The sequence below is a fragment of the Tenrec ecaudatus genome, chromosome 10 (assembly GCF_050624435.1).
Source record: "Tenrec ecaudatus isolate mTenEca1 chromosome 10, mTenEca1.hap1, whole genome shotgun sequence".
Taxonomy (NCBI): domain Eukaryota; kingdom Metazoa; phylum Chordata; class Mammalia; order Afrosoricida; family Tenrecidae; genus Tenrec; species Tenrec ecaudatus.
This window is the reverse complement of record NC_134539.1, coordinates 61,550,169-61,577,500: the sequence shown is the minus strand read 5'-3', so window position 1 is coordinate 61,577,500 and position 27,332 is coordinate 61,550,169. Positions and strand designations below refer to the sequence as shown.

At 45.5% G+C, this 27,332-nt stretch overlaps 1 protein-coding gene across 13 annotated transcripts in view; it reads left to right on the top strand.

Moving 5' to 3' along the window:
• Nucleotides 1-27,332, top strand: part of DENND1A (DENN domain containing 1A) — a 598,491-nt gene that overhangs the window by 352,419 nt on the left and 218,740 nt on the right. For all 13 annotated transcript variants that reach the window (XM_075560476.1, XM_075560471.1, XM_075560469.1 and 10 more), the window contains one exon: nucleotides 20,344-20,389. In XM_075560476.1, the coding sequence (XP_075416591.1) occupies nucleotides 20,344-20,389 (46 nt within the window). The remainder of the gene's footprint in view (nucleotides 1-20,343; nucleotides 20,390-27,332) is intronic.

Here is a 27,332-nt window from a genome sequence, read left to right as displayed (position 1 = left end):
TGGACACCACATGGAAAGCTGCAGTGTTTGATCTTCATCAGCATAAGCCTCCTGGCTTCTTTAGCAAACAAACATGTGTCATCTACACATCACAAGCAGTCGATCAGCTTTCCTCCCATCCTGATGCCTGTTCTTCCTCATGTGGTCCAGCTTCTCTCATTGTTTGCTCAGTTTCAGCAGTGGTGACAGGATGCAACCTTCCTGCTTTAAACTGTCAGTGTCCCCTTGGTTCTTCAAATGACTGCCTCCTCGTTCCGTGCAGGTTCTGCACGAACACCATGAGATGTGCTAGAATTGCCATTCTTTGCAACGTTATTTATAGCTTCTTATAATCCAAGTGAAATGTCTTCTTTGCATAGTCAGTAAAACACAAATGCACATTTTTCTGATATTTTTTGAGTTCAGCCATGATCCATATCATTTTAGAAATGATATTTCTCAGTTCATATCCTCTTATGAATCTGGCTTGATTTCTGACAGCTCCCTGGATTCCTACAACTGTTTTTGAATTACCTTCAGCAAAATTTTACTTACATGTGATATTAATGATACTGTCCAATAATTTTTGCATCCGGTTGGACACTTTGGTTTGGAATGGCAACAAATGTGGATCAAAGCTAGTCAGTTGGCCAAGTGGCTGTTTTCCAGATTTCTTGGCATATATTAATGGGTACTTTCAATGCCCCATCAGCTTGTCAAAACATTTCAGTTGGGATTCCATCCATTCCTGGAGCCTTGTAGTTTGCTCACGCCTTCAGTGCAGCTTGGACTTCTTCCTTCAGTACCATCAGTTCTTGATCATGTCCTACCCCTGAATTGGTTGAAGCATCACCTAATCCCTTCTGTACAGTGATTCTGCGTGTTCTTTCCATGTTCTTTTCGTGCTTCTTGCCCTGTTTGCCCATTGAATCCTTCACTATTTCAACTTGAAACGTGATGTTTTTTCTTCATCTCTTTCAGCTGGAGATATGCTGGACCTTTTCTTCATTTTTGCCTTTTTCACTCCGGTGTTTGCACATTTCATTTTGATATTTTACTTTGTCCGTGAAAGTTGGTCCTCGTCATTGTCTGCAGCTCTTACTTCATCAATTCTTCTGTTTGCTTTAGCTACTTTCAAGATCAAGTTTCAGAATCTCTTCTGACATCATTTTGACCTTCCTTTCCTTTCAATGACCTTTGCTTTCTTCATGTATGATGTTTTTGATGTCATTCCGCCCCAGGTATGTTAGTGTCCAGTAAGTCAAACCTGCCTTGGAGGTGATCTCTAACATCAGGTGGGATATACTTAAAACCATATTTTGGCTCTCATGGACTTGTTTTAATTTCCTTCAACTTCAACCGGAATCTACATATGAGCAATTGATAGTCTTTCCCACAGTCAGACCTTAGCCTTGCTTTGACAATGGTCATGAGCGTCTCCATCATCTCTTCTCCCAGATGTAGTCAGTTGATTCCTATGCATTCTCTCTGGAGAGGTCCATGTGAATAGTCACTGTTTATGTTATTGAATCCAGATATTTGCAATGAAGAACTCATTGGTCTTGCCAAATTCTATCATGTGCTCCCTAGTTCTGTTTCTGTCACCGAGGCCATATTTTCTGACGACGGATTCTTCTTGTCCGTTTGCAATTTTCACAGTGCAATCCCCAGTATTTATGACTGCATCTTGATGCATGTTTGATCAGTTTCAGACAGAAGGATTTGCTAGAGTTCTTTGAAGTTCTGACTAGCTTGAGTATTTGGTGTGTAACATTGAATTTGGACTTAATTGTAGGTGTGTAGATATTATCCCATCACACACAGGATTGTAGTCCAAAATGTAGATCTGGAAATGTTTTTTCCACAGTGAATGTGCTGTCATTCCTGTTTAATTTTCATTCCCGACACATTTAACCATGTGATGATCCAACTCAGAGGCCAGTAGCACTCATTTCAGCTCACTAAAGCCTAGGGTAGCAGTCTTCAGTCTTCATGATTTCCATATTATTTTTGATGACTTCCAATGTTCCTAGATTTGTGCTTCCTAAAGTCCATCTTCCTTCTCCTTTTGAGTTGTGCTCTGTCAGCAAATAGAGATCCCCAGCGTGTTACTTTATCTATAGCTTTAAGGTCAACTTGACTCTGGAAAGGTTCTTCTTCTCCAGGCATATTTCGAGTGTCTTCCAACTTGAGGGCTAATCTTCTGGCACTGTCTCTGAAAAATGTTCCACTGCGATTAATAATGCTTTCAGTGGCTAATTCCTCCACAGTTAGTGGCCCAGTTCTTCTCTGTAGTCTGTTTTTGTCTGTAGCCTCCACTGAAACCAGTTCACCGTGGTGACCCTGCTGGTATTAAAAATACCGGTGGCACCGCTTCCAGCATCCCAGCACCACGTAAGTCAACACCACAGTGCAACACACTGACAGTTGAGCAAACAAAAAAATATGTGTGTGTGTGTGTGTGTGTGTGTGTGTGTGTGTGTGGCGCGTATGTGTATGTTTGTGGAGAGAGAGGCAGAAATTTGGGAGGAAGTATACATATCAAAATGTTAACCGTGATTTGAAGGAACGAAGAGGAAGAAGGATTCTGCATGTCTTCAATCTTCCATGTTTTCCAAGAGTCCTGCAGTGGGATGGTATTATTTCTATCATTGTAAGGTTTTCTTTTGAAAGGTAATGTTTAGACTAGCCAGCTCTTTCCAGCTGCCATCCTAGTTCCCAGCCCTTCCTTCCTTTTGAAAATTGATCCAAGGTCCTATTTAAGTCCGTCACTCCCGCCCTCTCTGCACCGTGTCATCTGGCTGACCAAGGATTATGGGGCTGGCCGGCCAAACTTAGAAGGGAAGACTTGGGGAGGAAGGCTGCTCCGCCCTTGACATCACTGTTGTTAGTTGCTTAACTGCTCAGTTAACGACCGACCCTCTCCGTGTGACCAAGTAGAACTACTTCATCCCTTCCTGGGTTGTAATCTTTTTGGAAGCAGATTGCCAGCTCTCTCCCCTACAGTATGGGGTGGGTTCGAATGCCCACTTTGCAGTGAGCAGCTGAGCACTGAGCTGTTACACTATGAAGGCTTCCTGCTTAGGCCTTACTTCAGTCCTTAAAAACAATGTGGTTCAGACTTGATCTTTTGCTGGCTGAGTGTGAGCTATTGGGCCAGGCACCATCTTGGAAGTGTCAGTGTTCGTGTGACAAAAGTCTCTCCTGCTCTCTTATTTTCATGAAAGAACGTTATGACTTTTGACCAGAGGGTCATTCTAGGCCAGTGGGGCTTGGGGTCTGTTTATTAACTGTGAAGCATAAGGATGATGAAATAAAAAACGCAAAGAGAAAAAGAGGAAACCATCTGCTCCGGTCAAGGCTTGCTTGCTCCCCCCATCAAGCCCGCGTGACCACGGCTCTGGTCGGAAACTACAGATGACATGAAATTTGAGCTGATGCTAATAACTTTATTCTCCTGTGCTCCACGACTTTTGCCACATTTGAGTTCAATCCGTGGTAGGAAGAGCCGGCAGGGATCACTACCATTTTAAGTGCTAGGAGCCTGAAACATGTAAATTAAAGGTTTGTTCCTCTGCGGATGATTTAAATGTTAAGTACGTCCCCATGCAGGGGATACACGAAATGGAATCTGAAAACTATTATCTCCTGTAGAAATGAACTCTCAATTTACTCACTGCACAGGAAGGGCCGATTCTAGTCATTTTCGCTGCCAGCAGGTGCCCTTTCTATGCATAATAGACTTCGCAAGTGTAATTAACACATGAGGACCACTGCTGCCAGTTTTTCTTCAGGTACATGCTGCTAGGAGTTTTCAGGACAACAGTGTAGGCCATAAGAGCTTTTTACATTGCACTTGAAGATGAGGTGTTCATTGACTTCTGGACAAAGATGTTAAATGGGGCTGAGCTCAGATCCTGCTGTGGGTACCATAGGCCCTGCTCCTTGGGCCCAGGGAACCTTTAAGCACTGTATCACAGTCTTCGGTGGGGTGGAGCTTAATAAATAGCAAGTATGATCCGAAAACTGTCCTTATGTAGAAGACTCTAATTCACAAATACAACAACCAATTATCTGAGTTAACTTTAATTAGAGCTGTAATCACAGACTTTAATTATCGGAATCACTCCATTCAGGACAAATGGTCTGCACTAAATATTTCTCAAATGAATTTTCTCTTGTCCGTTCCCGTTCATGGAGCTAGGGTGGTCGTGTGGAAAGTGTCAAGCATTTGGTTTCAGATGTAACCTGGTTTCAAATCCCAGTTCCATTTCTGACCAGTAAAAATAGGATTTTACCTCTCCAATCTATAGTTCCTGTTTTGTGTGAAATTTGAAGAGAGTCTCTAGGAATTAGAAATATTAGTCATCAGGTGGCACATAGGAGTCATTCAGTAAATAGTACTTGCTCTTAGCGTGGTTATTATAAACACAGAATGTGGATTTTGGTTTCTGGAAGGTTTAACTGGCATCAAATGTTGTTGCCTGCTTCTGCTGCCTTTGAGCTCAGGGAGGGAAAAAGTTTATAATTCATATTCTCTTCTTTACTCCTCGGATTGTTTTTATTTTATTTTTTAAAATTTAACTCAAGTTATTGTATGGTTGTTTTCATTTGCAGCTGTGGCATAAGAATGAAAAGAAAAGAAACAAAAGCAGATGGCAGAGAAAACGAAAGGAGGAAGACATTTCCAGCCCTTATGAATATTTAAAAACATGTGCTGCTGGTTTCTTTCTACTTTAGATCTATGCCATTCCCTTGACTTTGAAAATGAAAAAGAAGGCATGCTCCCTACCTTAGGTGAAGGCAGCCTTGGACTTGAGCAATGTGGAGAAAGCCTTCCCATGTTGGGGACAAAAGAATTAAATTGATGATGGAGGTCAGCATGCCCTTTCATAATCATCATCAACACCTATTGAGTGCCAGGTATTGGGTATCATGTATATACCTAAGTCTTTATGAGCATGATCGTAAAACTTTGAATCCAGACTTTCAGATAAAGAGTATTAATTCCCTTGTATAGATTAGGAAACTGTAGCTCAGAGAGATTTAGTGACTTGCCCACTGTCACACAGTTTAGAAAGGGAGGCTTCACTTGACGTCACCCACTAAAGCTTTCCTGACTAAGTGACTTAAGTATTAGGACATACGTTGAATCCATCACCAAGATTTTGTGGGACATTTCTTGGTGACTTTGTACTTCTACACTCATTCATGCAACAGATATTCACAGGGCACTTGTTCCGTGCGGTGCTAGTGGCAGTGGGTTTTAGTCAAAAGTCTCATGAGGACCAATATGGTATTTACCACGTAAATTCTTGTTCTCCATTCCTCCTTCAGGGGTTATCCTATCTAAGGACTGCTGATCCGTTCACTAGTTGAATTCTGTATTTGGATTATTCAGGATACTCGTTAACACATCTTTGTGATAAGATCACACAGCAAGTTTATTCCCCGCCCCCCCACCCCCCACAGCCAAGTCAAGGGCAAATCAGTAGGGAACCCCTGGTGGTCTTTTAGGACATGGTTGTACCCAAAACTTAATTGGGATGATGCGTACAATTAAAACCCGGGTTGTGCATTTGACTTTGTAAAGTGCACTAATATTCCTGTGTCATTTCCAGGTGACTCTAGAAGCCATTCTTCCTCTCGCTGTAGCGATGTTTAAGTTCTCTGTGCAAACGTCCAGGTTTAGGTCCTGTATCTGTTTTGTATGTAGGGTTCTAAATCCACTCTTACTCGCTGCAGCATGTATTCCATCCAGGATTTGTAGTGAAAGTCGGGACTAGGAGCACAGGGCAGCACAATCCAGATTTGCCACGGGTGTGGCCAGCAGTCTGGACAGAGCTATGAAGTCACTTCAGGTGGGTCAGAACTCAGTGCTTTCCAATTGAAGCCATGCATTTTTGCATTGGGTGTATATTGACCCTGAGTTCAGAGGGGGAAACCGTGGTGGCTAAGAAAAGACGTGGAAGCCCCATCTGACTTCCTGCAGCTACAGAAGGGAGAAGGAGAATCTGATTCCATGTCTGCTCAAGAATGCTTCTTATGAGGCCGAGGTCAGAGGCGCTTTCACTAACGGAGGTAAACCCTCTTACTCTTTCTGTCAACCATCTGCCTGCTTAGCACACACTGCTTCTCTGCTGAGGTTGAGAATTCGTTGCGGTGGACACAGATCACAGACAGTGCTCTCGGCTGTCAGGCGTCTTAGGGACACTTAACAGGTTACAGAATGTTAAGATATGCTTTTATTTATTTCTTTTTTAATCTGCAGTGCCTCTTCTCTCCCATGCTGGCAGACACATCTCTCTCTGATTCGCAACCACACAGTCCCTTGGCCTCTGGCCTGCTGGAGCAAGTGTTACAAAGCCCCTTCAGCACTGATAAATGCTACTGTGCAAGCCAGCCTCCCCCACCCTCAGTTCTACTGGGTCTGTGGGCCAGAAGTCCACCTCTGTCACGTGGTCTCGACCCTGCGCCTGTACGCCATCTCGTGGTCTTGGCACTGCGCCTCGGCCGCCCCTCCACACCTGACACACATCTCTCCCAGCTAGTCCTTCTTGCTAGTTTTAGGGTTCTCCATTCCGCTTCTGAAATGACCAATCCACTCTCTCGGCATTTCACACACCCTATCTGCGCAGTCCTTCATCTCCTTTGGTGGAACTAAAAGAGGTATACTAAGTAATGTCCTTCACTGTGCTACTATGGCACAGTGATTAAGCACTTGCCTGCTAACTGAAAGGTCAGTAGTTCAATCCCACCAGCCTCTCTGGAGAGGAAAGTGTGACACTCTGCTTCCCTAAAGGCTTACAACTTTGGAAACCCGTAGGGAACTGTTCTCATCTGTCCGGTAGGGTCACTGCGACTTAGAATTAACTTCGTTTTTGTTTGGTAACTTAAGGATTCTTCGTATTTCTGTTGGTGGCAATAAAAATCAATGGGAGTGCTGTGTGGGGGAAACAGGTAAACCTGCCTCTGATCCTGGCTTCACACGTGCTCGCTTTCAATTCACCGAACTTTTCCAAGTCTACTTTTCCCTGTGTCAAACGGGAATATTAACACCAAGCAGGAGCTCTGCAAACAGGGAATCGTTGTTGTTAGAGACCCCCACGTCAGTTCTGACCCACAGTGACCCCATGGGCAACAGAGCAAAACACTGCTCGGGTTCCTACCCTCCTCGGAATTGTGACTATGTTTGAGCCCGTTGTAGACTCTGTGTCGGTCCGTCTCATTGAAAGTCTTCCTCTCTCACCGGCTCCCTAGTTTACTTCGCCAAGGATGATGCCATTTCCAGGGCCTGGTTGCTCCTGCTAATGTGTCTGAAATATGCGAGCTAAGGATACTTCCTGAGGAGGACTCTGGTTGTACTCTTCCAAAACATGTTTGTTCCTCTGGTAATCTTCTTCTCCTGCACACAATCCACATCCATCGCGCCTCCGCTCTTCCTTATTGACGGTCCCGCCTTCGCAGACAAAGGCGACTCATGAGTGCCCAAGTCCTCAAGGTGACATCTCTGCTCTCCAGGATGTTAAAGAGGTCTCGAGCAGCAGGTCTACCGAACACAAAGTATCGTTTGAGTTTTTGGTTGCTGATTATGTGGGTGTTGATTGTGGATCCAAGTAAACTGAAAGCCGTGACAGCGTCAGCCTTATATGCATTTATTAAGATGTTATCCACTGTCCAGTTTGTTGTGAAGATTTCTGCTTTCTTTACATTGAGTTGTAAACCGTACTGAGGCTGTAGTGCTTAATCTTCCACCAGTAAGTGCTTTAAGTCCTTCAAACAAGGTTGTACTGCAGACATATGGCAGATTGTCAATGAACCTTCCTTCCAATCCTGGTGCCTCATTTTTCTGCAGATGGTCCAGCGCCTCAGATTATTTGCTCAGTATACAGATCGGATCAGCATGGTGAAAGGATACAAGACTGGTTTACAAGTTTCCTGACCCGTGCATTAGCCCCTTGTGTTCTTTTCAAACACCTGCCTCTTGGTCTAGGTTCATGTTCCACAGGAGCTCATTGAAGTTCTGAAGTTCCCGTTCTTCACATAGTTTGTTTAAGGCCACATAGTCGAATGCTTTTGCATAGTTCACGAAACAAAAGCAAGCATCTTTCTGGTATCCTCTGCTTTCAGCCAAGATCCATCTGATGTTGGCAATGATAGCCCTCTGTTCTGCACCCTCTTCTGAATCCAGCCTACTTTATGGCAGCTCGCTGTTGACAGACTGCTGTGACGGCTTTTGGGTTCTCTTCTGCAAAATTGTACTTGCATGTGACATTAATTCCATTGTTTAGTTGCCACATTCTGCCAGGTCACTGTCCTTTGACTCTCTTCCCATTGGTTAGCTCGGTAGCTTCTTCCAGATCCCTAGGTGTAGACTAGTGGGAGCACTGCCAGCTTTGCATCAGTTTGTTGACACATTGCGATGGTTTTTCTCTCAATCCCTGGAGCCTTGTTTGGTTGGGGTTTTTTTTGGGGTTTTTTTTGCCAGTACTAATTCCTTAAGAATCACCGGCTCTTGATTATATGCAACTGCTGGAAATGGGTGAATGCGAACCAGTTCTTCTTGATACGGCGACTCTGTATTTGTCCCTATTATTTTGATGCTCCTTGGATCCTTCACTGCTTTGTTCGTAGAATCCTGCAACATTTCAGCTCGACGCTTGCATTTTCTTGGGATTTTCGGTTTAGCTCTATTTTTTGTATTTTCTTTCTTTCCTATTGTTTTAATGTCATTTTTCTTTCTTTAAGTATGATGCTCCTGGCGTCGTCCCCCAACTCCTCTGTTGGTAGTAGTCGTGAGGAAGTATGGTGCTGGTTTTATGTTATCCCTTTCATCCTCACTAGGTGTTGTGAATTTCAATTGGATTTTGTTGTGTACATGTATATAAGCTCCAGCAAAACCTGGTTGAGGTTCTCAAGAATTGGTTAAGATGGAAGTAGACTTAGTAACTATATTTGGCTAACAGCCCCTGTTCATCCCAAACTCTGTGCTATTTATATCATCTTGAAGGTTGAATTCCAACAAATAAGCAATAGCTGCGTGTCTTTCCATCATGTAGCAGTATTTATGAGTTAGAAGTTAGAAACTATTGGATGGTTTTGAATACATTGGAAACTATTGGATGGAAGAATACATTCCTTCCTTAGGAATTCAAGTGTTCAGACAAGGATATTTTTCCCCAAAGGGTATCAACCAGCCAGGGACCCAGACAGCTCCCATACTCAGGATGGTAGCATTGCAGTAGGCGCTCATCAGGAGGGAGACTGGAGGAGGGCCAGGGTTTCCATTTCAGGCACAAATGGGTCTGTGGTGGACCTCACAGTTTGAAATTGAACAAACAATGGTTAGTACTTGAACACAGGAAAATTATAAATTGCTCGGTAAATCCCCAGCTAAGATTTGGCTGAATTTGACCTCAGGCTTTAGCAGAAAAACTGAGTAGAAGAAAAATGTTCAGGTGTGGATATCCAAGGTCTGGGTCCAAATATCTCTGTACCTTAGTTTCTTCATCTGCAAAGTTACCGTCAAGAACATAGCTTACATAAAGACTAAAATCAAGTATGTACAAAATTATAGCAACAACATAAAAGCAAAAGTCACTGAAGATGGTTAGCATCAAACCCTTCACTTGGTGCTCCAAACTGTGCCCCCAGACAGCCTGCTTCCCTCCAACAGGAGCAGTATGTCCTCACAGTGATGCTGAGATGTCTAGGGGTAGAGAAGACAGAATGTCTTTACTAGAGGACTGTCCCTTCCCTCGTTGGAATATGGGGGTTGTTGGCTCATCCCCCTCCCTTTGTTGGGACCCTTCTGACTGTAGTTTAGCGGCCCACGGATCCTCCACCTCCGCTGCTGCTCTATCTGAATTTGAGCCCCTGCACCTGTCATTTAGGGCCTGCTCTCTCGGTCCCCCTTGTGCTGTCTGACAACAATCGACCTTCCCCGGGTAGGTTTCTGACTGACATCCATAGGCCAGACCTGGCTTACCTGACCAAGTCATAGCCTGATTTTCCACTTCTAATGACACATTCTGTGTGTAATTCCTGAGTCCTTCTTTACCTGAATCCTGCCTCGAACCTGACACTTAGACAACACCAGAAAATGTGAAGTGGAGTGGAGCACTCTCTGTAGTAACCCCCTTCTAGGTAGAAGTATGTGAACCATAAGTCACGGGTGGAGCAAGAGCCACAGGAGATGGAAAAGCATGGTCATGCGTAGCTTCTGCCCTGGGCAAGTTATCTCCTGGGAAGGCTTTCAGCAAAAGTTGTCCCTCCTCCTCTCAGTGGTGGGGACAAGGAAGCATATGTGAAGCTGCGGGATGGTGCAGGGTCTGAGTAATCTGTCAAGGCGTGTGGGCTTGTCTACCCCTAAATGTGAAAAACCAGGAGGCCAGCCTTCAAGGCAATTAGGGGCCGTGCATCTTGGCATGTGGAGTACCTTCGTCATCCTGCAAAACCAAACACAAGAAAATTATTGTCCTCCTGTTACAAGTTGTATATTCCATTTTTACACTTTCCCCTGTTCCTTCCTTTTGATTTATTTCTCCATAAATCGCTTTTATTTTGCTCTTGTTGTTGCTTGTGTACCTGATTTTCTTGTGCATTTCTACAAGAGTCTCTTGGGCTACTAGGCTTCCAGGCCGGGACTTCCCTTTTGCAGCCGGCTGTAACGGCAGTGGTTCTCATTGAATTCTCTGTGGCAACAGAGAGCCCTGTCTCCTGACCTTTCCTCTGTGATTAACTTTTCCTGCTGCAGTGGGCTTAGCCATGGAGCCTTTCCTGGCGTTTTCCAAGTCTGTCACCTTCCGGTAGCTTGAGGAGACACAAAAGGGCAGGCTACTCTAGGCTTTGATGTTGACCTCTATAGGTTTCGGCCAACTGTTATCTTTGTAACTCGTGCATTCATTTTGGTTAGTTCCAGTGGTTTGGAGCTCTAGAAGGCATCCTCCTCCCAAAGCGCCCCCTCTGTAGGCTACCCAGGGGATCCCAGAGGACCGTGCTCAGAAGGGCACTGCCCTTTTTCTCCCTGTCACTGGTCAACCCCGGTGATGTACATGTGTCTTCCATTAGCTGAAGAGTGGGCTCAGTCTGGGTCCATCTCCACTGTTGGGAGGCCATGTGCTCTGGCTGCTGAAGTGCAATGGAATCGGGTGGCCTCTACCTCCACCCCTGATCTAGAAGTGCTCATGGTCTCCTCGTGGATTGTCATCCTCTGTTAATGCTCATAAATCAGTGAAGGCTGTGATGGAAACCAGGCAAGAAGCTAAATGTCTTTTTTTCCCCTAAGAAAAAGCATGCTTAACTCATGGCATTCCCACCAGTTCTGCTCGGGCCGTATTTTTTTGCCTCTCAAACAGCTGTGACCTTTATCGAGTCACTTGACCTTCTTGAGCCATGATGTAAATGATGGAGATCAGCCTTTCAAGATTGCTGCACAGACGAAATGAAGTAATCTTAGGGCCATACATGCTAGTCTCCTGGTAATGGTACACATGCCTACAACAATTTACGTATTTAATATCTGCTTGGTAAGCATGAGATCAACAAGGCCCAGAGATGTAGGGTTTTTTATCTTCCCCATGCCCAGGCCAACGTGGTGCCTCCTGGCACAGTAATCTTTGCTGACTGATCGATCAGTTTGTGGGAAACATGTGAGCACATAGGAACGATGAGGGAGTACCCAAGAAAAGCTGGAATTATGCTGGTGGGAGTGGAGCTTTCATAGGATGCATTTATCTTGCTAGGCCAACATCAAGCAACCCCCTCTGAATTAGTGCACCCAGTGGTGTCACCTGGGAAGGTTCTCTCTGGTTCCAGTGAATTTTTTTCCCCATAAAAGCAGTTTAATTCAAACCTCGTTTTGGGGGGATGGCCAATTTAAGAAAATGGTAAGTGGCTGTGAAATTTTGTTTCCTGCTCAGGGAAAATCACCACAGACATTGTTGTGATGTTAAACACAGTTTACATGGACAGTAATATAGAGAAAACTCAAGTGTATGATTGGTTTTCTCGTTTCAAAAGAGGTGAAATGCTGATTGATGACAAACCTCGATCTGGATGTCCACCAACTTCCTGAATGGACAAAAATGCCACTTGTAGTACATTTGCAGTTGGTTCCACCAAGTCAGACTGTTAATCAAGCTTTTTCTTTAGAGGTTCTGAAAAGATTGCTTAACAGTGTGGGACAAAAGAGGTCTGATTTGTGGCATATGGGGGACTGGTTTTGCCACCATGACCATGTAGCCATCTCAGTGGACCAATTTGGGGCAAAAAACAAAACAAAACAACATGCCTCTCTTGCCCCACATACCTTACTCACCTGGCCTCGCTCCATGTGACTTCTTTTTGTTTCCATGAATGAAGAGGGACATGAAAGGACAGCAAGCAAGAAAAAAACAAGGGAGGTGCTGTCACCATCCAAACAGTTTGAAAAATGTTTCCAAGAATGGAATCGCAGATTTGACAAATGTATTGAGTGTAATGGAGAGTGCTTTGAAGGTGATAAAGTGGTTTTGTAAAAATAATTAAGTACAGTATGTAGCTTTGAAAAAAATTACATTTTGGGGGCGGTACTCCTTGATGTACCAGAAGATGTTAGGTTTCTCCCCACCTCCCAGGTTGCCTCTTTGTAATTCATGCCTCTGAGCACCTTCTTTATTTTTCCCTTCTGGGCACCACAAAACATCTTCCTCACCCTCTTTCCTTCTGTAGATTGGGAGCCACATTTGCGGGTCCCCCAGCAGGTTTGCAGAAGCCACGAGTATGCATTCGAAGGGCCATCCTCACCCTAGCTCCCATGTTCCCCTCTGCCCTGATCTCTTTTCCTACTATTATTTCCGAGTCATATAAATGGTTTTAAATCCAGTTTGGAGTAAAAAGAAGTATCAATGAACCCCAGCTTACTAAGGTAAATAATCATTTTATTCTGGTTATGATGTACCCTTTGCTGTTTACTTGTTTAAATTATAAGCTCAAGTAACCAGTTTTTCTGCCATGTAGCATAGTGGTTCAGAAAATGATAATAAGCAAGAAGTAGCAGAAGAGACTGAAGACAGAAAGATCTGGGCTAGAATCCCCATCGCCTCTGTGCTTTTTGCCTTTCCTAGAAGCCTTTCATTAGTCTATCAAATGGCTGGTGTCATCGGCTTACTTGAGGGTGGGCTGAGGCACTCGAGTGCCCTGCACAGCCCGTGGCGGGTGCTGCCCACTCTCGGGAGATGGCAGCTCTCCTGTGTTTTCTGTTCCTGCTCCAACCATGGCACCCATCGATTCTGGGCAATAGCTCCTGAGAGTTCTCATCTTCTGCCATTGAGAATCCAGAATTAGCATGTGCGCTAGGGGGTGTTTTGTGCCAAGTGAGTAATCCAGACCAACAGGGAACTGTTAACAATCGCTGGGTGAGCTGAGAAGCTATGCTTGCTGGGCAGCGCAGTTTCAGTAGGACTCTAAGGAGTGGTGCTGAGGCCGGGGTGACACTGTGTGACTCAGAGCCGAAGCAGGTTTGGGAGAAGAGGTTTCCTATGGTGAGGGAAGAGGTGGTCAGACAGGATATGGGGAGTCAGGAGACTTGGCACATGTGCCAGCTGGCCAGCCTTTGAGGAGCAGGTTAGAGAAAAGTTCAGCTCCTTCTACTCCTTTGACCAGCTGTGGAAACGCCTGCCTGACTTCTGGAAAACAGTAAGCTCGTGTAGTCTCACGATAGCGCACTTGGGTTCTAGTCTCAGCTCTGCCATTGACCAACACAATGTGGGCCCTCCATGAGTTGTTTTGCTTCCCTAATCCTCAATTCCACATGTATGAAATGATGGTAGTAGTGCACTGTAGAGTGAGGTGAAGATACTTAGCTCACACTGTGTCGTGAAGATCCAGTGATAATGTCCCGTCAACCCCTTGGCCCAGAGCCGGCTGGTGGCAGATTTGCAGAACATGGTGGCTGCTCTGAGTGGCTCTGTGTGCAGCACTGGCCGCCCCACGTTAGCCTGGAGAACGTCCCTCTGGTCACTCTCAAGAAGCCAGCACTATGACTGCTCTGTGTTTCCCAACACTTGTGTTGTGTGGCCTTTGTTCTTGTTCTGCTCCTATTCTTTTGTCCTGCAGCTCTAACAATGCAGCCTCACTATTCCGAGCAGTTTATAACTGTGAGAGGCTGTGCTTGCACTTTTGTTCACACGCGTGGGCACACACACAACTACAAACGAATAAGACCTCTTTCAGAGTTTTCTTTTCCTTTAAAAATAGTGAACCAAGAAAAGACTTGTGGGATCCCCTGTGCTCGTGAGGGTATTTGGTTAAGAAGGTGTTTTGCCTCTGAGAAGTAAAATAGGTTTTATGATGTGTAAATTGTCATGCTAACTACACATTTATAGGGAAAAAAGAAAAGAAAAACGGCGGGCTTTCCAACTCCCTGGACAACCCTAAGCCATCTTTCTTCCTGATGTCAAAGAGGTGTAGCTCACCTGGAGGTGAGGCGTCCTCCTGCCCCTCCCAACCGCCCCCTCTCCCCCTTTGTCTTGGGAAGCTGTATTTTATGATTTTCAGCAGCCAGTGTTCCCTTATTTCACCTGACTCTTTTCCAATTAGTAGCTGCTCACCTCAGGGGAACGTAATTAAGAGGGCTCTAGTTATCTGGGGGAAAAGAATTAAACAAATTGTGAAAGTGCAGTAATAATGAACGGGGGCTACAGGACCATTAATAAGTCTGCAGGATCCATATTCATGGCTGCTCACTGCTAGAGATGAGCTCACGCTCTAGGCCTTGCCTGCAGGAGAAGCGCTCTGCACCACAGGCCTAGAGTTTGCAGGTGAATCCCTCACCCACCCCCATGTACCTGCCCTCGTTTCCAATTGACATCAGTCCTGAAGGCCCAGTGTGTGACAGCAGTGACTTGCGGTCCACCAGCCCTGAGTGGAAGTGATCGCTTCACCACTTACTAGCTGTATGACCTTGGGTGCATTATTTGACCTTTATGGGTCTGTCCCCCAACCTGAAGATGTGGCTAATTGCCCTACCTTGCCAAATGGCCTTGAGATTTATTTACATAAATAACTTGAGAAAGGCGCTGGCCCAGTGGCTAGAATGTAGTAGCTCTGTAAACATGAGTTCATTTTTCCCTTGGGAGGCTGCAGACTAGATGCATTTCAGGTGCAGGTCAGGCTATGGTGATCGTCTTGCCAGCAGTAGCAGATCCCTTGTCCTTTGCAGAGGAGAAGGAAGAAAGAGTGGTGTGTACCCTCCCAGATGGGAACTGGTGAAGGCGGGAAGTGTAATAGTTCTCAAGAACAAATGCCTAGTGCCGCTGTACCCTAGTTTGCCATTGTAAAAAGGCATGGTGGCACCTTGCCATCTTTGTCAGCCATACGGCAGCTGTGGTGCAGTTTTCGTAACCTACCTATGATGAACTTGGTCATAGCTGTTGGTATCATCGCCACTTTAATCGCGTCTATTGTTGCTTTTGCCCGTGTTGTGTTGAATTTCCATTTGCAATGACTTCAGCTTTGGATTAAGATGCCCCTGGGGCTGCTGACAGGAACAAAGCGGAGAAGCAGAGTATAGAGTTGTTATTAGCAGAACAGACATTTGCATTCATGTTTTCTTGAAAACCAAGCAAATTCTGTATCGGACCAACAGAAGGAAGATAGCACCTGGTGGGAGAAGCTTCAGGGCATTTTCTCACTGCGACACTGTGTGGGAAAAGCATGGACATTGATATCTCTGAGTCACAAGGTGATTCACATGAGTTGGACTGTTTAGGAATAGCTTACCAAATTTATTCTGCTAGAATTTCCTTTACATGTGTACCCAAGAGGGAAAATTATCCCCCCTGTCCACCTTATCTAAAATCAAGAGCTTTTCAACAAATATAAATAGAATAATAATGTTAGGTGACAAGAAAACAGGGCATCATTTACCTGGTATGCCATGTTTCTATTGGTGCATAATATAAAGAGTGAAGGTGCTTTCCTGAGGGAAGGAAGGAAGGAAGAGCAGCCTCACTGCACTCAGTGGAGTAGCTGGGGTGAGAGAAGCAGTCAGAAACCTGTGAGTTGAGAAGCTTCCACTCAAGCACCTCTATTTGCCATTGAATCCTATCTGTCCTTACAAGGGGTTCATTGGGTATCCTGGAACTAGGTATACTTCTTCAGAATTGGGGCTACAACAAGCGATTCTTCCCCAGGCAAAAGGAGACTCCAATAGTACCAGCCACATGAGTCCCAAGGACCCCATTTGAGCACGAGAACTGTCCCTGTCATGTGCTGCTCTGCTGGGTACTCATGGATTTTCCTACCCATTCAACAATCCTGGTCAGAAGAAGGATGGATGGATGGATGGATGGATGGATGGATGGATGGATGAATGGGTGGATTTTAATGTTTCTGCCCTTGGACTTAGGAACTCATACATATGAAATTGTGGATTTTCGTTATGGTGAACAATTGGATGCAGCTAACTATGTAACTCTAGGAATGTGGTTCAGTAAAGTATGGCGCATCCGATACTGGCTAAAGTGCGAAACAGTCTCAATGCACACAAAAGCTATAGAACAATATAGGAAATGTTAGGGTAGCCAGTAAGAAACAAGGAAACATATGCAACAAACATATAAGAAACACATACATGCAAAATACATACATATAAAGTATGTATTTTCAAGGATGTAAAAATGCTTGTTGACATGAGCCAGTGTTGAAAAGGGAATAATGAAAAAGTAAGAGGAGTTGTGTGAGGATGATGTGATTATGGGTGGGTGGTGTTTGCTTCCCCAAAACTTCTCTTCAAAATGAAAGGGCCAAGAAGAATAGATTTCCAAAGAAAACAAGTCAGTAGCTGCAGTAAGGGCTCAGGTGTATTGAGAATAGAACTTGTTTCCAGAACATAGCTAGAATTAATCATTACATATTTGGAACACTGAGATGTTAAGGAGAAATCCGGGTGGTTTTTCTTCTCCCTATCCCCCACTACTTGGAATTTGTAAATTGTTTATTTGCAAAGGTGGGGGTGCAAAGACAGTAGATTCAGGGAAGGATTTGAGACTTTTAAGCAAATGATGACAATGTAAAAGGTGTTTTTTCAAACTTGCATTCATACAAAACATAGAACCACTATGGTTTCTGAATAAATGTATTTTAAATGTTTTCTAAATACAGTGCCGTTTCAGCCCTAACAATACTTGGCTAAGAAACCACAGTTCTGGGATAAGCCATAATTACTCTTTGGAGGATTATTGGACCTAAAACAAACAAACAAATGTACAAATGTGCTTGACACAATGGATGCATGTGTGTATTAGATAAGAGCTGTATGAGTCCCCAATAAAATCATTTTTAAAAAAATTTTAAAACAATAGACAAAAATGCCTACCTAAAGAGGCCCAAAGACAGGACCCTACACTGCTTCGTCTTGCATCTGGAATCACTTTTATACAACTCCTTTTACCTCTCTTTCTGAGTACTGCTGAGTTGATTGCAGGACAAAAGTGCATGGCATTAAAATCCACACACTTCAAATGCCCGAAAATATTTCTTCTGATAAGCTTTGGTTAAGTTTTACAAAGGACTTTTGCTATAGATATTTATTTTCACCTTTTTCTCGTGCTTGTGTAAAATGTCTTTTTCTGATTGGTAGCTTATTTTTTTTTTAGCAGTTAATTTCAGGTTCCAAAATTCTGATTAAAACTCAGGGTCCCCAGTCAATTGCGACATGAACTGCAGCGGATGGAGACATTGCTCAGATCTGCTTCCGTGTTCGGGGTGGCCTTTTCTCCCCTCTGTGTGTGAGGCTGCACTTCTGGACATATTTATCAGTGGCCACTTTTTCTCCCCTGGAATGTTGCACTCTTCCTGCTTCCTTTCATTACAGTAGGCAGGTTCAGCCTTAAGACTTCCTGCCGGGCTCAGACTTTGTATTTTTGACATTGAAGCTGTCGTGTTCCCGAAGCTACTTAATTAGAAACACATTCATTTCCGTGCACGCTGGAAAAAGCTTGGACAGCAGAGCCAGGCGCGCTGGGAAGTTTGAGCATTTGTGTCACTGGCAGCTAAGCTAATGGTTTACAGTTTAAGGGGGGAAAACATATCGTAGGGCATTTCCTCACCCCGAGAAGCGAAGAGAAGCTGAATGTGCACAGCAGATACCTTTATAAAATAAAAAAACCTAAAAGAATGAAGAAGAATGAAAGGACAACTCCACTTTCCGTGCAGTTGTGTGTGCGGTCCTTTCTGTGGCTATTATTAGATACAAAAGTCTTGGAGAAGAACAGTTCCCTAACTGTGCCGCGAATACTCAAGCCTGGTTTACAGGCTTCCAGGACGCATCACTGCTGAGGTCTGCCGTAAGGAGGACCTTTTATATTCTAGGGAAGGGTTTGTGCTTGAAGAACTTTACTTGTTGAATGGTAACGAGAGAATTGCGCCCTTATTCTGATAGGTTTGAGCAACTTTAAAATGTAAATCTGATGCTTCAATACCTTCGTCTGGCCATTACTTTTAGGATGAAGTCTCAGTTCCTGAGTATTCAATAGGAAGCAACCCTTTCCTGCCTCACTCATCACTCCTTGTTCTTCCAACCCTGGCCCCGACAGAGCCCTCTACTCCCACTCCTCAGGTGGCCCAGGAGGGAAAGGTACCTGGTCACCCCAGGTAACTTTGCATTAAGTTCTGTCCCTCCCATAGGATGGATGTATCACATACTGGAGAGACATATAGAAAAGCTGGCAGATTGTTCTCTTTCTCCCATGCATGTGTGCTCGTGTTTTCGTCTCTGTGCGTGTGTACATGCATGCATGCACACACGCACAAAGACACCATGTGGGAGGAAGGGCTGGATATTTTTGCCTTGGTATCATGAAGTCAGCAGGCACATGTTAGCAAAGAAAGGACCCTGTATTTGGAGTTAGCTTTACCACTTAGTTAGATATTTGACCAGTGCTTTAACTTCGTTGGCCTCATTCCCCCCTCTTTCTCTTTAAAATGGGGATGATGATAACATGTGCTGAGCCCTGGTGGCATCGGAGTGGTTACACTTTGGGCTGCAATCCGCAAGGTCAGCAGTTCAAATCTACTGTCCGATCCACAGAAGAAAGATGAGGCCTTCTACGTCCGTAGAGTTCCAGTCTCAGAAGCCCACAGAACCAGTTCTACCCTGTCCTATTGTGTCCCTGTGAGTCGAATATCATCTCGATGGTAGTGAATGAGAGCGCCAAGTGGCCAAATGAATTAGAAAAGATGCATTTAAAGTTCCTTTTACAAAGCCTAGACCATTTGTCATTGGTGGTAGCACTGTAAATACACACATGCAAACACACTTCTGAAACCCAGGGAGGACCATCCAGAATGTCCATGTTTTACCCTCCAAGTCTGGAACTGAGCTCACTCCTGTGGCTCAACTCTCAGCCAAACGATTGGCTGTACACCAGGGAGGAACACATTCATTACAGCAGTCACCCACGGGAGACCCAAAGGACCGTGTTTGCCTATGGATAAAGCTCAGAAGGCTGTAGGGATAGGAAAGAGAAATGAAGGGGCATGGGGAGAGTGCGGCTATGTTGTGGAAGTGACCCTCCATGCCTAGGAAAAAGGATGACTGGCATATGAATTGTTGAGTAGAAGACCAAGGTGTTCTGTCAGCTCCTGCCCAAACCACAGTAAACAAACACCCAACAAAGGCCCTCTTTCTTAAAAACTTTGGAGTTGGGTTCTCAGTCGCTGCTCAGACCCTCCCTTGGGGTCTGCGCCCAGCGAATGACAGGTTGGAAGAGGATATCTGAGTGGCATGTGGTCGAATGACATGTGTGCGTTTGGGGAGGAGATGCGTGGTGGCAGCCCTCTCGAAGTACCTTGTCCGAGCCAGACAGGCAGAGCTGTCGCGATGGGCGAAGGAAAGAGCAGCTAGAGTCCCGCTCCTCCGAGGCAAGTTGTTACGCGCCCCCGTGGACCCTGCTGACACCGTTCTTTGCTGCGATCACGGCACTAAGCAGTTTCGTTTGTACCAGGGACTGTACTAGTCATGGGATGTCAGGTTCCTCTTCACTCCAATTACCGACCTTCCAATGAGGCGCCACTATCGCGTGGTAAAGGGAAAAGCAGCGGAGGCTCTGCAGTGGCAGCGCCGCTCTCAACTCTGCCCCCGAGGTTGGACGCTCCTCCCGGCACCCCGTGCTGCTGCCCAGGGCTGCCCACCTTTTGAAACCCATCTGAAGTTGCTAGGTTTGGGAACCAAATGTCATGTTAGGTTTTCTGTTGTGAGGGGAAATGTAACTGGGCGTGCGTTTATTAAAGCCGTTTTTCTCCAAATAGTGAGCCATCTGTATTTTTCTGTTGGAAGCCACGGACATTAAAGCAGCTGTGTGTCTCTGTTTCTCTTCACAGTGCGCCCATGCCCTACCTCATAGGAATCCATTTAAGTTTAATGGAGGTAAGTCGCCTTCTTTCCTATCCACGCTAAAGACCCAGCCCCAGAGACACAACTCTTCCTCGCGGAGGGCGTCTTCCTCCCGGAGGGCGGAGCAGCCCAGCCGCCCGGTGCATCCCCAGCCCAGCGCTTCCCCACCCCAGCGCCCTCGCAGAGCGCAGCCTTCCTCTCTGACCTTTCCACTGGGCTCTTGTTTTGTTTTCAGTAATTTCCCACTTTGCTTGGAAATTGGAGATTGTCAGTTCCGAGGGTGGAGGTGGGGGTGTTGGGCACCAGGGTAGAGGAGACAGGAGGGAAGGGTTCTTCAGGGGTTTGAATGAGGTAAGGGAAATGATTCACTTTGTGAAATGATGCTTATTCTAAAATGTAATAAACATATTATGTTTTATTTGTAGAAAAAATATTTTTTAAGTATTCAGAAGGGTAAAGAAGGCAATCCAAAGCTCTCCACAGTGCAACTGTCCAGATTCCCCCATTGTTAGCATTTGTCTGGTCTTGCTCCTTGACCCAGAGTTTTCGTGGATGGATGAATCTGTGGTTTTGTATGCATGTACGTAACAGATGTTATCTATGTGCAGAGTATACATTTTGTATGTATCTGTGATACCTGATTTAGTCTTTCATTCACCTGACATGTGGCTCAGGGGTTTCTACGCGTTGTCTTCTCTCAGTAATACGTTTTTATGTGCTATGGATCATTCCAGTTTGGGGGGGATATACCACAACTTAACCATTTCCCTGTTGTTGGACACTTAGTTGTTTGTTGCATTGCAGTGAACGTCTTTCTGCATTAAACACTGCCTGCATTTTTGGCCTTCATACAGGAAGGAGCCCTGAAAGTGAAAGTGCTTGGTTAGAGCCAGGACTCTGATGGCAGATTGCTTTGCGGATGGCCGTGCCAATTAGCTAGCAATCCTTTTAAAGCCCTGATCTGTGCTTTTGTAAATGCCATTAGTTTGCACCAAGTTAGACATGCACCCTCCGCCTCTCCCTGCGCAGGAGAGAGCTTAAATTTGCACTAGAGCAGGGTGGGGAAGGGGAGGGGAGCTTGCCTGTTTTACAGAGGAGATAAGCGCTCAGAGGGAAAATCTAAAACCATGCCTGTCTGGGCTGAGGCTCTGCATGTCTTAAAGGAAGTGCTACTTCTCTTCTTCTGTTCCCTTCATTTCACGTCGACGAGGACCACCTGCTTCTTCACTATCTGTTGCTCACTGTGCTATTGTGCTTACGAAAATGAAACAAGTTGGTTATCGAAAAACCTGTTTGTTTGACATTGAGAATCTTGATCAAAATAGACCACAGAAATCTGCTCAAATTTCTAATTTGACAGGACGGCCATGTGGCTCCTACATTCTGTTAACAGCCCCTCCCTGTCATCACCCAGCCTAAGCACATACAGCACACAGTTTATGGACTGTCTTGGACGATGCGTGTAGATCAGAGTGAAGAGATGTCTTCTGTGTTTTACCTTTGTTTGTCAAGTTTGGGGTTGTGCTCAAAGCGGCTGTATGAAATATTAAACATTTTAAAGTGACTAAGTGCCAACGATTGCAGAGTTTCCTCTCTCCTGCCTCTCTTCCCACCTTCTGGACTGCTCCAGTGCAGGCTTCTTCCAGCTCTTTCATTGCGTGCCTTTGTAGCTTCCGCATTCTCCAAGTTCCCAGGCTTGCCTTTCTTTTCCTCTCTGCATGCGCTCTAGTTAACCCGCTTGCAGCATTTGCCTGACTTATCAAGTTGATGGCAGTGCTTCTCGGCTGTGACTCGAACACTGGCCTGCCTTCCTCTGAACTTTGGGTCCTAATTTTCCCATGCCAATAGAATGCCACTGAGATGAACTTTGGATGTCTCAAACTCAGCCTTCCCCAAACAATGGATTGTCTACACTGAGCCCCTCCTCCTGCCACCCTCACCCCTAGGATCCCCAGGCCCTGTAGATGGCACCTTTGCCTGCAATGGCACCAACCAAACTGGGGTGCACTGAGCATGGCTGAGTGACCCCGCCTCATCTCTCTAGATCTCTCATCACCAAGTCTCTGAACTGTCTCTCGCCATATCCCTTCCCTGCTGTCTGCCTTGACACTTTTCTTTGCTCCCTTAGAGCTTATAACGCATCCCCCCCCCCCCACCGCCCATCTAGTAAGCAAAACAAATTCCCCTTCAGTTGCAAGCATTTTGCTAAGTTTGAGGGCAAGCAGATGATTTTGAAGTTCAGCCCATCATCCTTCCTTTTAGCACCTCCTTATCTGGTCCTTCTCCCTGTAGTTGCCTGCCCTCCAACCCCCTTTTGCATGGTCCCTGAGCTCTGCACAGTCTCCATGGCTGTCCAGGTCCCTGTCCAGGTCCCTTCTGAGCCAGTGCTCTCCTGGTCCCTAAACATAGCCACACCCCCATTCTGCCAGGAGGAGCCCTGCCCTCCTCTTCCTCTTCCAAGCAGTCTCCTATGTTGTGCTGTTCCTGCGCTTACCTCCACTGCATGCTCTGGATGGTCGCTGTGTGCTTTCAGTCCCTCTCCTTTATCCCATGGAGCACGAGCTCTTTGGGAACAAGACCTGTGCCTCGTTCACTGTGGTGTCCCCAGGCTGCTCACGCTGGCAGTAGCATCTGAGAATGGCATCTGAAAATTGGGCGGAGTATTTGCAATGCATCTAGGGCCCCTTTAGCAGACCACCTTGTTGTCAAGGAACCTGGCATTAACATTTCACTTAAAAATGGGAGCAATGGATCGTTTACTTCTTTCTATAAGATTCTAAGGAATACTGATGGTGCGACTGCGTAGACACTAGGCTGATAACCTAGTTTGAACCCCTCCAGCTGCTCCCCGGAGGCAGGCCTGACATGCTGTTTCCAAAAGAGATGTGAGCCAAAAAAGATCAGAGAGGGCATTTCTGCTCTGCCTCGTGGGGTCGCTGTGAGTGCAAACTGACTCTCTGAGCACCTGGCATCCACAGTGTAATTCTAAGTAATATGAAACAAGGCCTTTTGTAGTCAAGCATGCAATGCAACAACCTAGTGCACTTTGAAGCTCAAACCTGAGACCGACTTTGACTTTAGGCGAGTAGGTGCGCATCCGCTCACGCCACCCTTTAGAGGGCCTTTAAGTGAGAAGGCTTGGGAAGCACTGGCCAAGACCAATCAAGGCCCCCCGATGATTGACTGGAACGGGAAGGAGGCTGCCTGTGCCGAACTCCTTTGTGTGATCACCAAGAAGAGCCAAAATAGTCACCGCCCCACTCTTGGAACCCACCGAGGCGCTGTCTAAACAAAGAAGCACTTCCTGGGTTTTCTGGGCCGCCTGGAACGAACGCATCTTGGAACACAAGTCTCCTAATCTTCACCCACAGATCTCAGCTGAGACTGAGAGGGCCCTGGCCATGCTTTCTCATGGGGCTTATCTAATTCTCTCAGCCCTTCGGGTGAGGGAGCAATGTCCCCAAAGTTCCCGGACGCCCTCTGAGTTGTACTGCGTGGGGAGGAGTGCTTTCTCAGCCAAAGGAAGGCACCGTACGGAAGGAGCTCAGGCAAGCCCATCTCCCCTCACACACTAGCTTTCTAACTGGCAAGTCAGCACAAGGCTTATTTTTTACTGTCTTGTTATTTCTCTCGAAAGCTATAGGCACCTTATGATGCCTTTGCATATGTGCCAGAATTTTTTAAACTTCAAATGAATGTGGCAGATGTTCATAAAAGTTTAGAAAAAGCTACCATAGGAGGACTTTTTAACCATTTTATGACACTCAAATTTCTTACACAAAAGGAAATAGAAATCATAGCCTTGTGTTCTCATTGGGGGAGTAAAAAGATTGCTTTAGGGGAAAGACCTAATTTCTAGTCATCGTGTTTCTATAGGATCTTGATGGCATTTGTTAAACAGCAACTTAGTCACTTTGAAAAGTTCACCTTTTTTCCCCTAAAAGGAGACGTTAAAGCTGGTGGTTATTTTCCTCTCCTGCAACTTTAAATCCCCACCCTCCCCACTCCATTTAAGCAAACATTAATTTGAGGCTAGTGGTGAGTTAGCAGAATGGCCGAGAATGTTGGCATAGACCTAGTTTCTGCTTGGAGAGAATGATGGTGTTTGCTGCACCTTGGCAATCCCCAAACATGGCCAGATCACCCAGTGATGGTTGCTTTTTACTCTTGCTGCTTCTGTTTAGGAAACAGGTGCCAGGTCAGGAGGGTGTTTCTCCTATTGGATTCAGGAAGTCCACTTTCTCTGCTCCTCACAAAGGAGGTTTTGTGTAGAGCCTTCCACATAACACAAAGCATATATCCAGAAGGAATTCTGCCTTCTTCCTGGTAGGAGTCTGGTCCCTAAGGCAAGAGGAGGGGCAGGACAATGACAATGAGACCAATCTTGAAAGCAGCTCAGATTAACATATGAATACAGCTGCACCTGTACATGGGCTAGTGAGGTAGAGAGGATACAGGCGTCCTCTAACTACAGCCCGTGGGCCACATGTGGCCCACCGAGGACATTTATCCGGCCCGCTGGGTGTTTCTGCCCATATGGTTTTTCACTTCAAAATAAGATATGTGCAGTGTGCATAGGAATTTGTTCATAGTTGGGTTTGTTTGTTTTTTAACTATAGTCCGGCCCTCCAACGGGCCTGAGGGACTGTGAACTGGCCCCCTGTTTAAAAAGTTTAAGGACCCCTGGTAGGATGTTGGTTTTGGATTCTGGTCCCTCTGCTTCCTACTTGAAGTCTTTAGAGATGTGGGTCCCTCTCCCCCTGGTTTCCCTAACTCTTATCTCTCTGTCAGGTGTCACTGTAGACATTTCATGCCTCCGAGAAGAATGACTCTCGAGGCTAGCTTGGATCTCTCTCCCATCAGAGCTGTGTGCCTATGTGCTCTCGGACCAGCTGCTTGACTTCTAGCCTGCCTCTTCTCTCCTGTAATGTAGAGGTGATGGCCACCCCTGCCTGTCTATTACGGCTTCTTAGGAGGCTCCAGTGAGATCATGCACTTAATCAAATGCATGGCTCTCAAGTGCCCACAGTCATTGCTGCTATTATTTCCTCAATGGCCTTAAAACCATTCACATGGTTCCGTCGATGGCTTCAGAAGCTTATATTCCAAGAATCAAGATCCTCGTTCTCAAGAGAGAGGGGATTTCAACAAAACTGGGTGTGGCTGCCACATTTTCTCTGGATCTTCTATGCCAGGTAGAGGTGCTGAACCAGGCTTGAGAATTACCCTTCTATAGATTATGAGTGCATTTTCAAACCCTTGCTGTGTCTCTCTCCTACTTCACCTGATTAGTACCCACTCTTAGGATTGTGGTAATGACTAAATACGCCATGGTTACGTGATTACATGATTAAATAAACACACCTTCCCCCAGTATGGTGGCATAAAGTCGGTACCCAGTATACATGACCTTCTACAATAGCGTTTTGAGAGCCTTCTGCTCCGCACTAGGAACTCTGTCCAGAATGGTGAAAGGGCATCCTCTTGGCTTCACCGAGTTCTGTCTCGAGCAGATCCAAAGAGAAAGCAATTACACTGAATTGTAAATGCCATAGGAAAGAGATCCAAGCTGGCTTCCAGAGCAACTCTTCTGAGTGGAAGGAGTTGCCTACACAGAACCCTGGTGGCTGAATGAGTATTAGGGAAACCAGGGGCGAGGGAGCCATCCCTGCAAGGACTTAAAGAATAGAACAGGGAGCTTTCCAGAAAGTACGTGTACTTCAGTGTCTGATAGGAGCAGAGAGCTGAGCTGAGGCAGGCAGGCCAGGGCCAGGCCATCCAGGGCCTTGTAAGCCGTGTTAAAGAGTTTGAACTTTATAGGGCAATGGAGAGCCATTGACGGGTGTAAATAGGGGAAGGCCATGGCCGGGCCTTCTCCTTCTGGGCCATTGGAAACACATTCTTTCCATATAAAATGCTTTGTAACTACTTAACCCTGTTAATAAAGTAAATTGATATTTGTAAAGATCAAATCAGATTGCAAGTAAATTACACACCAAAAGCATGTATATAAAATTCAGATGTGTTCAAGTCCCAAACCTGAGCGTTCAAACGGGCTCTCTGCTTCCAAGTCATATTAGAGGGTCGCGTGGGTGGCTTTCTTTGGGGAGCTAAGCACCACTTTACTAGGCTTTGTCTTAAAGTACTTGTGCCTGAGTTATTCTTCCAGACCACAGTCTGGGGGTACGCATGTGCTTGTGGACAGAGTGGTAGTCCCAGGGAGGTCAGGCCCAAATACTGAGTTTGCAGTCTGATTTCAAAAGGCGTGTGATGGGTGTCTGGGCCCACAGCTGGGCTCGCAGCAGCCCTCTCTGCTGCTCAGCATAGCTCACCTAGGAATGCCGAGCCGTGAGCTCTTACAAGCCTGGGTTACAAAGGCGCCCAGTGCTTCCCAGAGCACCACACTCTCCATCCCTTGGAGGACAGCATCCAAATGCCGAAAGAGAACTCATGTTGGTTGCTAGGATCCAGGGGCCACAGTTGTCCATCAGCCGGACTCCCTGTTTAACACTGGGGGTCTTATGCCAAATAACAGGGCTCACTTACTGACAGATAAAAAAAAAGGAAATATTTTCTCACTGAATTTCTGTCGTTAGTGCCGTCTTACCTTTTTTTCCCTTTTCTCTCCCTCCGACTTCTGCCCCCAGCCCCATAGAAAGTCTTTAAACCTTTCGTCTCCTTCTCTTTTCTAATCTTTAATTTCAAGCCGTTTCAAAGCAAGTGAAGAAGAGCGAGCTTTTATTTATTTATTTTTCTTATTGTTGTTTACCATTTTGTTTCTTCACAGGACTCCACAGTTAGGCAGGAATGAAATGTAATTCACATTTTGGAAAGGCTACAATTGCTGCAAAACTCTGAGCCTTAATTAAATTCAGGTATAAATGGAGACTGGTATATGAGTCTTCACAAGTATCAAGAAATTCCAGGGGAGATATATTTGTTGGTGCCAAGTACTAATAGTCCTGCTTGGAAAACT